General features: G+C 49.3%; 1 protein-coding gene across 6 annotated transcripts; it reads left to right on the plus strand.

Annotated features, from left to right (window-relative positions):
• Positions 1-295: 295 nt before the first annotated feature.
• On the plus strand, positions 296-12,472 carry SPTSSB (serine palmitoyltransferase small subunit B). 6 transcript variants are annotated; one of them, XR_012057420.1, is made up of 4 exons: positions 862-893; positions 925-1,065; positions 9,948-10,708; positions 10,777-12,472. XR_012057420.1 is itself a non-coding variant. In XM_072933493.1 (3 exons), the coding sequence occupies exon 3, from the start codon at positions 9,975-9,977 to the stop codon at positions 10,209-10,211; it is 237 nt and encodes a 78-aa protein (XP_072789594.1). In that variant the 5' UTR covers positions 791-853; positions 925-1,065; positions 9,948-9,974; the 3' UTR covers positions 10,212-12,472. The 6 variants fall into 6 exon arrangements, 4 of the variants coding, with proteins under 4 accessions (XP_072789596.1, XP_072789594.1, XP_072789595.1 ...); XR_012057421.1 differs by having other exon boundaries at positions 9,948-10,640; positions 10,743-12,472; XM_072933493.1 differs by lacking the exon at positions 862-893 and adding an exon at positions 791-853 and having other exon boundaries at positions 9,948-12,472.
• The last annotated feature ends 279 nt before the right edge of the window (positions 12,473-12,751 follow it).

A 12,751-nucleotide genomic window follows, 5' to 3' on the forward strand; every position in this document is an offset into this window, starting at 1 on the left:
CAGGGCTGTCTGTCGCGATGGAGGGTGCGCTGTAAAGTCTGTATGTCGCGACAGAGGGATGCGATAAGAAGCCGCTCTGTGCGGGGCAGCTCTGGCGCATCTCGCAGCGCATGACGCCAGCGCCGGGAAAAGCCAGGGAAAGACGGAGATCCAGGGAAAGACGGAGATCCAGGGACACAGCTGGCGTGCCGGAGGTGCCAGCCGGCTCCATCCCACGGGTTTTCCCCGGCCCGGCTCCGCCGCTCCTCCTCCCGCAGCGGCTGCGGCAGCGGGCGGGGCGCAGGGACCGGCCCGGGGCCGCGGAGAGAGCGGGCGGGAGGTGAGGAACGGGGAGGAGGGAAGGAGGAGGAGGGAGGGAGGGAGGAAGGGCGAAAGGTGGGGATTTAAGCACGGGCAGCGCCGGGCTGGGGAGCTGCGGTGCGCGGAGCGGAGGTGAGGGAGGCGCGGAGCCGCGGTGCGCTGCAGCCCGGTGTTCTGCATCCCGGTGTTCTGCATCCCGGTGTTGTGCAGCCCGGTGTTGTGCATCCCGGTGTTGTGCATCCCGGTATTCCCGCAGCCCGGTGCTCTGCATCCCGGTGTTGTGCATCCCGGTGTTCTGCAGCCCGGTGTTCCCGCAGCCTGGTGTTGTGCATCCCGGTATTCCCGCAGCCCGGTGTTCTGCATCCCGGTGCTCTGCAGCCCGGTGTTCTGCAGCCCGGTGCTCTGCATCCCGGTGCTCTGCATCCCGGTGTTCTGCATCCCGGCATTCCAGCATCCCGGTGTTCTGCATCCCGGTGTTGTGCATCCCGGCATTCCAGCATCCCGGTGTTCTGCAGCCCAGCATTCCAGCATCCCGGTGTTCCAGCAGCCCGGCATTCCAGCATCCCGGTGTTCCAGCATCCCGGTGTTCCGGCATTCCAGCATCCCGGTGTTGTGCATCCCGGTATTCCAGCATCCCGGTGTTCCCGGTACCGGCGCTCATTCCCCGCTCAGCTCGCCTCGCCCAAGGACATCGCTGCGGAGCCGCGTCCCGGAGCATCCCCCAGGCAGGGGCCGCTGCCAGGGCGAGTCCCCCCCGGCGGCTCGGTAAGGAGCGGGGGGAAGGCCCGGGAGCGGGGCTGGCAGCCGCAGAACCCCGGGGCTGCCGCTCTGTGCCTCCCTCAAGGGAGCCGGAGGTGTTCCTGCCGCACCTGCAGCCTCCAGCGAGCGCTTCGGGTTTTGGGGCGCCCCTACCCGCGGCAGGGGTGCAATGAGATCAGCTTCAAGGTCCCTTCTAAGCCAGACCGTGCCGCGATTCTGTGACTTGTTGCTGCAGCCCTGCAGTCGGGGATTTATTCCCAGGTGGCAGGAAGATGGTTTGCCTTAGGGATTCCCTAAAAACAGTCAAACAGCCGGGAATGGGAAGGTCGCGCTGGGCGGGGGGATGGAGGAGGGAAGGAAGGTGGCTGTGCTGCACACGCCGCTCATCGCTGGAGGGTTTTTCCTCTCTGGTTTTCTCCGAGTTGCTGGTGGCTGCCTTCAGTGGGAAGCAGGTGCAAGTCCTGCCTTCCCTGTTGGATAAACCCTGGATAATATGGAGGAGAATCCCTGCAATAAATGCTTAGGTTCTGCTTAGTCAGCACAAGGCTCTTTGGGGGATTTTAATGTGGATTTTAATGCTTTAGGAATTGGGATGCTGGGTTTTCTTTCTCTGATGAATATCACGAGTATGGTACAAATAACTGCAATTCTGTGAGTGCTTGGAGTGATTTCTGGTGCAGGTTTAGTGGGGAGAAGCAGGGAAGCTGTGCATGGAGCATGGACGTTATTCCAAGATTCCAGCTGGAATGGGAGATGTTGAAAAGCTGTCTGGGGAGCAGCCTGGGCCCATGGCAATGCTTGTGCCACCCCTCTGTGCCCAAAAAGCACCCACAGAGCTGCACCCACAGGAGGCAGCCAGGGCTCTGCTCTGGGTCCTGCCAAGCCACCTTTTATGGAGCTTTTCATTTGTTTTATGGATATCAACAGCTTTGTGTGTCCAAACCTGTTTGCTCACAGCGAGGAAGCTGTTCCTCACTGCATAGATGGGGTTAAATCTGTGAAAAAAGTGCATCTCCCCTTTTATTTCTTATCTGTTGCAAGAACCTCAGTCCATTTTTGCTTTTCCTCTCTCAGAGCAGTGACTGGAGTGGTGCAACTCTGCTTCCTTTGATGAGATCTCAGGGGAGATGCACTTGCACAAGAGTTTGGTCTCATTTTCCACTAATACCTGTCATAGCTGTGACAATATTCACCTCCTCACGTTGCACACAACCCAAGCTGTTACTTTCAGCTGCCTCGGAAATGACTCAGAGCAAAGCAAAGAAGTCTGAATAAAATAAGGGCTACAACTGAAAGCAGATCTCATTTTAGAGCCCAGACATCTCAGTTGTTGTGTTGGTAGATTGATGTGTTTACACAACCTCCTGAACTTGGAAGCCTTTGAAGGATGTAGATGATGTCCCAAATCTCACAAGGAACTGAGGTTTGTCACCAGCAGCAAATGAAAACCCCTCTGAGATATTCCTGGTGCAGCTCTTTAAGAACTCTCAATTTTTAAGTGCTGGCAATTTAAACCTGGTGCTGGCCTTTATTCCTAAATTTGGGGGTTTGGTTGGGAATAGTTCTGCTCAAAACCACGTCCCTAAATTATACTTAAAATAGAGGGGAAGGTTTCCCTTCTCCTGGGATTCAATTTGCCATTTTCCCATCTTCTCTGGCAGAGCTTCTCTCCTGCTCTGCCCCAAGGTACAAATCCTGGCACAGGGGGACGAGCCAGAGCCCAAACCATGCCCAGGAAAGCTGGAAAGGAAGAGATCTGTGCCTAAACTGCAAGGAGCAGCTGGTTATGTAAGGAAACAACTGAAGAAACTTCAGGGGAGGGAAGAGCAGGAAAATTGTTGAAAAATTAATTTAGCCTTGGAAGAAAATGGGACAGAGCTGCTCCAGGAATGTTGTTACAGAGAAGCTGCATCTTCTCCTTTTTCTGTTCCTGAGTAAGGAGGGGATTGAGCACTGATAAATCAGCCAGGCTGCAAAGTCAGGGCTTATTTCGAGCTGTGCCTTTGCTGGGAGCAGCCTGTCAGGGGGTAGGTAAGGCACGAAATCAGCCCAAATTTAACTGCTTCCAACTGCTGTGCTGCCATTGAATGCTCAGAAGCTTCTCTCCAAAGGAGACCCCTGTGGGTGCTGCAGAGCAACCTCTGCTTTCCTGAGGGTCAAAAATTGGTGGATCTCATTGGAAAGGAGTTTTCCATATGGTTGTAGGTCATCATAAACCCCATCTGTGCACTCAGCTTAACTGAAGGAGAAAATCCAGCAGCGCTCTGGGTGTTGTCCCATGCAGCTGGCAAGGGAGGCTGACAGAATCCTCTGCTCCAGAATCCAGGCAGAGAAGGAGCTGAATTCCAGCACCAAATCCTGTTTTGGGAGTCCAGAATTGCAGCAGGAGGAGCAGAAACACAGATCAGGGTCCAGGTGGGGACGAGGAAGTCGGCTCAGACTTTGTGCAGGTGTGGCACTGCCACTCCACGAGGGGGTTGAGGTTCCTGGGGTAACAGGAAATCTTCCTGGACAGAGAAATCTCCTGGGCTTTGTGTGCATTATGTGGCATTTGAAAGAACCAAAATAGCACCTGTGTGCTGCCACTGAGGCCAGCAGGGAGGAAGTTGGGGTTAAAGATTTGGAAGATGCTGGAATTCCCTCTCCTGAGGTGGGTAAAACAGAAATAGGGCTGGAAACACCATTGCTCTCTCTTCTTTACCCCTTCCACTCGTGGAAGATTCTTTTTTTTTTTCCCAGCAAAGCCCACAGGCTCAGCCAAGCCATGCTCACCCACGTGTGGGTGAATTCCAAATTCTGGGAACTTGGATTCTTGGAATTCAGCCTCAGAATGGCTGAGTCATGTGCAGCACCAACATTTCCCCAGCTCAGACCCTCATCCTGGCGTTGCACAGGACATGTGGAAGGGATTTGCATTTCCTGGAGCTCTCTGATGGATGGCCAAGGGTGCTGAGGGAGAGAAACCGGGATTGCTTTACTCTGCTGCGCACTCCAGAATTCCAGGGGTGGTTGTTTATCCAAATCTGCAAGACAAGGTGGTTTTCCAGGTGTAGCCTTGTCTTCAAGCCTTACCCCTTCCACTCCTGGAAGATACATACTGTCACACTGTGACACGAAATAACTCACAGAAGCAGGCTAAAAGGAAAGAAAAAGAACTCAAAAAAGTAAACTTTATTTTCTGACTTTACTATGTATACAATAGCAAAAGTGACAGTGGATTGGAGGGTGAAACTGCCACCTCTCCAACCACACTGGTCAAACCAACAGTCCATCAATTCTCTCCACCCACAAAGAATGCAAAACAATCATTATTTACATGAACATGTGTGAGAAAACTCTGTTAAAATATGTTAATATCAGAAGGCATAGGAACTTTTAGAAGAACTTTAAAACTCTCAAAAGAACAGGGTGACAATATATATATTTTTTTCCAGCAAACCCCACAGGCTGTGCTGTGCACTCCAGAATTCCAGGGAGATTTATTTATTCAAATCTGCCAGTCAAGGTGGTTTTTGAGGTGCTTCTTGTCCGCAGTGGGAGCTGTGCTGGGATTGTTGCTGCTGGAATTTCCTCCCTGGGAGGAAAAGCTGGAGGTGGTGATCCCAGGAAATTCTGGGATTTGGATTTCCCAGAACAGGCTGAAGTGGTGATCCCAGGAAATTCTGGGATTTGGATTTCCCAGAACAGGCTGAGGTGATGATCCCAGGAAATTCTGGGATTTGGATGCCCTGGGACATGCTGAGGTGGTGATCCCAGGAAATTCTGGGGTTTGGAATTCCCAGAACAGGCTGAGGTGATGATCCCAGGAAATTCTGGGATTTGGATTTCCCAGAACAGGCTGAGGTGATGATCCCAGGAAATTCTGGGATTTGGAATTCCCAGAACAGGCTGAGGTGATGATCCCAGGAAATTCTGGGATTTGGATTTCCCAGAACGGGCTGCGGTGGTGATCCCAGTAAGTTTTGGGATGTGGAATTCCCAGAATGGGCTGAGGGATTTGGATTTCCCAGAACAGGCTGAAGTGGTGATCCCAGGAAATTCTGGGATTTGGAATTCCCAGAACGGGCTGCGGTGGTGATCCCAGGAAATTCTGGGATTTGGAATTCCCAGAACAGACTGAAGTGGTGATCCCAGGAAATTCTGGGATTTGCCCATTTAGCTCCTAATATCCAAAATTATTTGCAGATCAGACAACTTTAAATTCAGTCTGGCACTTTGCCTGCTTACACCTGCCTACATGTGGGTGCTCAGGGCTGGTGGGGCTGGAACCCCCTCAGGGACTCGTGGAAGGATTTTATTTAAGATCCAGCATGAGAGGGAGCTTAAATAAAAAATCCTGAGGGAATTTTTATTTAAGGATGCTGCAAACCCCATCCACTCTTGCTGCTGGGCTATCCCGGCAATTATTCAGCAAATGGCCATTTTTGGCCAATTAAATATTTGTATTTTGGGGATGGATTGAATGTTTGCTGCTTTTATTTCTCACCTCGTCCCTACTTTCCATTTAAAGCAGCAGAGATCACCTGTTGAATGATCATGAGGCCATCTCCAGCTCCAGGCTTTGCTTTTCCCCACTCCAGGTGAACTTTTCCTGAATATATGCTGGAAACTCTTTTTCTCTGGATGTGTAACTCGACCAACCCATCCTGCTGAGGGCATCAAGTGTTTTTCAAGCATTCTTGGGAAACCAGTCTCTCCCAGTTCCCCTGCAAGAATGTTTCTTCCCACAGGAATTTCCCAGCAGGAGCTGTCCGGCCACAGGTCAGATTGAAAATGTGACCAAAATTCCCCAAATCCCAGCTGCTCAAAGCAGAAATTACATATTAAAGCACCTAACACTGGCATCTTCTAACTCCCAACTAGCTCTGCCTCTGGAAGATAAGGTCATTAATAAAGAAATTTGGGAGATTAGGCATGCTCTGAAATGACACCTTGATATTTGGATGATGATTTATCTTTTCAGCTGCCCTAATCAGAGACATGTGTCAACAAGCAAGAAAATCAGGCAGCCACTTAAAACACTAAAAGCTGCTTTACAGGTTTCTCTTCTTGCAATTTTTTTTTCTCTCTTGGAGGTGCAATGTTGAAAATAATCTGAATATTGCCTAACAGGAGCTGAATTCTCTTCATTTCACTCATAGCTGGCTGTAACAGTCCCGTGGCCCCAACACCACTGAATGTTTCAATCCAAATTTGTAGACAAATGAATGTTGAGTTAAAATTGCATAAAAACAAATGATCTCTGGAATAGTGGGAAGTGATGAGTGAATAACTCGGGGTCCTTTCAATTGGGAGTGCCAGCTGGAATAGAATAAAACACAGACATGGAAGTGAAGCCTCTCTAGAACAAATCCTGTTTAAAATACAGATTTTTAGCCTCCAGATTTTTAGATTTAGTTTGCCTAGTAATCTGCTATTCCCTATGATTGCTGCTACAATTAATTTGGGTGGTAAAGCTGCCACAGACCTCTGGAGATGTGGGGTTTGGGGCTCCTCCTTACTCCTCATAATGTGCCCAGAGGGATGGAAATTGTCCCTTCCCGAGGGATCTGTGTGACCGTGCCACTGGGGAGCCTTGTGTCTCATTGCCTCAGCAGCTGCTTTAAAATGTTTTTGGGTTTTTTTTCCTTTCCCCTCCTGTGTTTTCCTTTATCAGTGATGCAGCTGGAGCTGTGTTTTCCCTGCACAGCTCTGGGCTGCAGGAAGTGCAGGGGAAGTGTGTCAGTGGTGAGGGCACAGACTGCAATTTGCTTTTGCCTTTTACTTAGCCCAACCTCCAGCATTCATTAGGAGACCACAGAGCAGGAAGGCAGCTCCTGTTCCTCCTGGAATTCCAGAGTGCCTGGGGATGGAATTACTGCCTGCACTGGCAGCTGGGAGAACCAAAGAAAGCCAGGCTGCTGCAAGGAAATGCAATCCCCAGGCTGGAAAAAAAGGTGCCAAGGGCTTTGGTTAAACTCAAAGGGCTGCTCATCATTTTAACTGCCTCATCCTTTATTCATGTGGCTCTCCAAGGGGTAATGGTGAGGCTGCAGCCTGGAATATCTAAAATCAGCCTCGGGGATGTTTTTCCTGATTGTGGCAGTCCTTATCCAGCTCTGGGTGGAGATGCAGCAGCTCTGGTCCCTCAGACACCCCCAGCAGTGCTCCAGCCTTGCAGCTCCTCCGGGCAGGCCTTGGGGTCAGCAGGGATGAGTTTAACAGCACAGCCTGAACCCCAGTGTAATCCCATAATCCTGGGAGTGTGGGGGCCCTTCTTCCTCTTCCTCTTCTTCCTCTTCTTCCTCTTCTTCCTCTTCTTCCTCTTCTTCCTCTTCTTCCTCTTCTTCCTCTTCTTCCTCTTCTTCCTCTTCTTCCTCTTCTCCTCTTCTTCTTCCTCTTCTTCCTCACCTTCTTCTTCTTCTTCTTCTTCTTCTTCTTCTTCTTCTTCTTCTTCTTCTTCTTCTTCTTCTTCTTCTTCTTCTTCTTATTCTTATTCTTCCTCATCATCTTCTTCTCCTTCTCCTTCTCCTTCTCCTTCTCCTTCTCCTTCTCCTTCTCCTTCTCCTTCTCCTTCTCCTTCTCCTTCTCCTTCTCCTTCTCCTTCTCCTTCTCCTTCTCCTTCTCCTCCTTCTTCTCCTCCTCCTCCTCCTCCCCATTCTACAGGAAAGGGCTTCACCCCCTCAGTGGAAAATGCTGATTTTTTTTTTTTTGCAGAAAATCTTCACAGAGACACTTTTGGCTCCCAGGGAGTCCCAGCTGGGTCACTTTCATTGAAGGCTCTGCAATATTTCCAAGGTTTTAAGGCCTTGGAACTCCAGAACTCTCTGGAGTTCTGCTTCCATTCATGGCTGGCCAGAGAGCAGTGGTGCCTTTCTCCCCAGCCTGAACCCCTGCAAGAAAAGCTGGTCACAGACACAGCCACTGCTGCATTTAAAATGTTCATCTGTCCCCCAAAATCACTGTACAAACTTTCTTTCTAGGCAATACCGGAAGATGGAAGTGAAGGAAACGCTTTGGGATTAGTGGGGAAAACTTCCCTTTAGTAAATCCCACATCCCCCCAGAACAGAGCAGGAAAACACTGAATATTGGAATATTTTTGACCTGTATCAGTGGCCCATCCTTATTTTAATCCCAGGCTGCAAATTTCCCAGTGCTGCTTTAGGGTTTGTTGCTTTGAGGGACAGCCAAGTTCTGCTGCCCCAAACTCACTGTGAGCACCAGACTGGAGGGGTGGGAGGTGTCCAAGCCTCTTTGTTCTGGTATTTTAGGCAGCACGAGGGTAGAAGAAAATGGGACATTGGGAGGTTTTCCAGCAGGGAAATCTGATGAATTCCCTATGGACTGATCTGCTTGGAACGTCCTTAAACCCCAAAATAACAGAATCCCTCTGTAAAGCCTTGAACACTTTCTTATCATTCTATTTTCTCTAAATAGATGCTTTTAGCCTGCATTTAGAGATTGTTTCAAATGCCAAAAAGCACATTTAACAATGAACAGTGAAGGCAAACCCTATTTCCTGTTTAATTCTTGCTCAGCCATTCCCTTTTCCAAGTGGAGCCGGGAATAATGAATGCATAAAGGCATCACCCAAGAGGGAAATCTTTCCTAGACTTGTATTAAATTTCCATTAAATATTCTTTTAATCTCTAAAATTTTTCATTTCTTTGAAAGAAGCTGCAAAAAAAAAAAATCCTTCTGCAATCAGCGATTACTTTTTTCTCCCTCTCTCTTTCGTAACTTGGCTTTTCTTTATTCCCAACAACTGCAGAGCAATAAAAATGATTATCAAAAGTAAGCAGAGGAGTTGTTACAGGGCAATTGTTTTAATCTTATCTTTATTCTGGGGCATACATAGAATTTATGGAACTTTTCTGGAACTGATGGAACAGTTATGGAATTTATGGAACATTTCTGGAATTTATGGAACATTTCTGGAAGCTGGCCCAAAACCTTTCCTTTTAAATGCCTATTTCCCTGATCTCCACAGGGAATGAATAGGAAAACACACTTGGAATGTGGGAATTGATAGACTCACAGGAAGGTTTGGGTTGGAAAGGAGTTCAATCCTCCAGTCCCACACCTACCATGGGCAGGGACACCTTCCATTATCCCAGCTTGCTCCAACATGACCTTGGACACTTGCAGGGATGGATCAGGCACAGCTTTTCTGGGAAGTGGGAATGCCCAGCAGCTGCAGAAGCCAAGAGTTCCCTTTGATCCAGGAGAGCTGGTGGCACTGCCACCTCAGAAAACGAGATTGTGTAGCAGTTCCACAGGATAGCCCAGCTGTAATCCCCATTTCCCTGCCATTCCACGTGCTCTCCAACCCCCTGGAGCTGAAGATGGACGTGAAGAGGGCGAAGGACTGTCGCCCTGATTCTTAAGATTTTCTAAAGCCTTCTGAGTTTACATTCTGTTGGAGAACTTTCTCACACAACTTTCTATAAACAACCTATTGTTTACATTCCTTCATAGGGGTGGAGAAACTTGATGTATTGGTAGTTTGTCCAATGTCATTGGAGAGGTGGCACCTTCACTCTCCAATCCACTGTCACCTTTGGAAAAGTACAAATGCTGGAGTCAGAAAATAAACTCTCTTTTTCACCTTGCAATAGCAGCAGCTCACATTGTGCTTTCACGTGTCCTACAGTGACAAAGGACTCCCTGTACTGGCTGTACTCCCACTGTAATCCATATTTCCCTGTAATTCCAACCCCCCCAGAGCTGAAGATGGACGTGAAGAGGGTGAAGGACTCCCTGTACTGGCTGTACTACCACTGTAATCCATATTTCCCTGTCATTCCAGGTGCTCTCCAACCCCTCCAGAGCTGAAGATGGATGTGAAGAGGGTGAACCTGTACTGGCTGTACTCCCACTGTAATCCCTATTTCCCTGTCATTCCAGGTGCTCTCCAACCCCCCAGAGCTGAAGATGGACGTGAAGAGGGTGAAGGACTACCTGTACTGGTTGTACTACCAGTACCAGCTGGTGACCTGCAGCTACGTGCTGGAGCCCTGGGAGCAGTCCATGTTCCACACCATCACCGTCACCGTGCTGGCCATGGTGGTGTACACAGCCTACGTCTTCGTGCCCATCCACATCCGCCTGGCCCTGCAATTCTTCTCCCAGATTTTCGGGCCTCAGGCCGAGAGCGCCGTGCTGAACTGAGCCGGGCCCAGCAGGGCCCAGCAGCTCTGTGAAATGCTGATCCTGCTGAAGTTTGGCCCTTAGGACAACCCTGCCTGCTTCCCCTCCGGGCTTGGAGAGCGGAGAGAGTCACCCAGCACGGCCCCTCTTCCATAAACGCTCTGGGAATGGCACCCAGATCCTGGAATGACACAGGATCCACAGAGCTCCAGGTCCTGGAAGGGCACAGGATCCACGGAGCTCCAGGTCCTGGAAGGGCACAGGATCCACAGAGCTCCAGGTCCTGGAAAGGCACAGGATCCACACAGCTCCAGCTCCTGGAAGGGCACAGGATCCACGCAGCTCCAGCTCCTGGAACGGCACAGGATCCATGGAGCTCCAGGTCCTGGAATGACACAGGATCCATGCAGCTCCAGGTCCTGGAAGGGCACAGGATCCACGCAGCTCCAGGTCCTGGAAGGGCACAGGATCCACACAGTTCCAGCTCCTGGAACAGCACAGGATCCACGCAGCTCCAGGTACTGGAATGATACAGGATCCACGCAGCTCCAGCTCCTGGAATGACACAGGATCCATGCAGCTCCAGGTCCTGGAAGGGCACAGGATCCACGCAGCTCCAGCTCCTGGAATGACACAGGATCCACGCAGCTCCAGCTCCTGGAATGACACAGGATCCATGCAGCTCCAGCTCCTGGAATGACACAGGATCCACGCAGCTCCAGCTCCTGGAAGGGCACAGGATCCACACAGCTCCAGGTCCTGGAAGGGCACAGGATCCACACAGCTCCAGGTCCTGGAAGGGCACAGGATCCACGCAGGTCCCACCTCCAGCAGCAAACCCCGTTCCCTATTCCATCCTTGCTCAGCCAGGCTCTTTCCCAGTGCTGCTTTAGGGTTTGTTGCTTTGAGGAACAGCCAAGTTCTGCTGCCCCAAACTCACTGTGAGCACCAGACTGGAGGGGTGTGAGGTGTCCAAGCCTCTGTGTTCTGGCATTTTAGGCAGCACAAGGGTAGAAGAAAATGGGACATTGGGAGGTTTTCCAGCAGGGAAATCTGATGAATTCCCTATGGACTGATCTGCTTGGAACGTCCTTAAACCCCAAAATAACAGAATCCCTCTGTAAAGCCTTGAACACTTTCTTATCATTCTATTTTCTCTAAATAGATGCTTTTAGCCTGCATTTATAGATTGTTTCAAATGCCAAAAAGCACATTTAACAATGAACAGTGAAGGCAAACCCTATTTCCTGTTTAATTCTTGCTCAGCCATTCTCTTTTCCAAGTGGAGCCGGGAACAATGAATGCATAAATGCATCACCCAAGAGGGAAATCTTTCCTAGACGTGTAATTTCCATTAAATATTCTTTTAATCTGTAAAGTTTCTGATTTCTTTGGAAATGAGCTGCATCCACCTGCTCTGGCAGAGGCTGTTTTGGTGGCTCCTCACACCCAAAGTTCTACCAACACAATCCAGGGGCCAAGTTATAGGAGATAAAAAATGAGGATCTCCAGCAGGATTGGAGCTCCTGGCTGGCTGGTTGGTGACTTCCAGGCTTCAATGGATGGGAGAGGAACTTGGAAGAGAAGGCAACAGGAGGATGAACTTAAATCCAGCTTTTTTCACATCTAAGTTTCTGCATCTGAGTTCAGATGGTCTAAAATATTTTCTTTTTGGAAAAAAATTCTCCATCTCATCTTGCAGTTTAGTGAGGATGACAGGAAGAAGCAGCCCTGCTCTGTCTCAGTGCCCTCCTGCCCTCTCTGGTGAAAATCAAAATCTTTTCTTGCTGCTCCCACTCACCAAGGCAGCAAAGTGCAAATCAGCACCAGGGGAAGAGGCTCCAGAGTGGAAACAATATTTTAATACCTGCAGGGAAGGCTTAAAGAGATTTCCTTCACAAAGAAGAAATCAGATTTATTGCCATTGCCTGTAGGTAGGTTTTGGAACAGTGGGAGGTTTGTTTGGTTTTCACTGCACACAAATCAAACGTGGGTGCCAAATCATAAATTACAGCTGCACTCTGCACATCTCTACCAGCTGATGCTCCTGTTAGTAGAAGTGAGAGTGCAAAATGTAAATAGCTTTCAAATGATGTTTGCACAGTTCTAGATTAAAAAGAAAACCCTCTTAACTTCTTTCTCAAGCTGCAGTGGGCTCCTGCATGCTTCAGAGCACAAATTTGTTTGGAAACGAAGACATGTGGTGAAGGTTGCTCAGATCTGAACATGTGTATGCAGTTTTTTCAGCCAAAAAAGAATAAAATTTTGTTCTTCAGTAACGACCTCTGGCTGCATGACTCAGCTCTTCTGTGCTTTCCACTCATTCATAAATACTCTGGATGTGTGTGGGCCAGGCTGGCACTGTGGCTGAAGGATTATTTTGTGGTGAAGGTTTTGGGGTGAGGCTTGAGAATCTTTTAAGTGGATCTGGGGTGAACTCCAGCCAAAGAACTCTCCTGTTTCTGGAGGAAAAAAAAAAACCAAACCTGCTCTGATCTCCTTCAAATTAAGGCATTAACAAATACCTGAGTGTGCTGAGGGCTGAGCTGGGAGCTTTGGGC

This window comes from Taeniopygia guttata, chromosome 9, assembly GCF_048771995.1.
Source record: "Taeniopygia guttata chromosome 9, bTaeGut7.mat, whole genome shotgun sequence".
Classification (NCBI taxonomy): Eukaryota; Metazoa; Chordata; class Aves; order Passeriformes; family Estrildidae; genus Taeniopygia; species Taeniopygia guttata.

What these genes read in the sequence shown, in the direction of transcription:
- SPTSSB (XM_072933495.1), top strand. Translation starts at nt 9,975, where the DNA reads ATGGACGTGAAGAGGGTGAAGGACTACCTGTACTGGTTGTACTACCAG.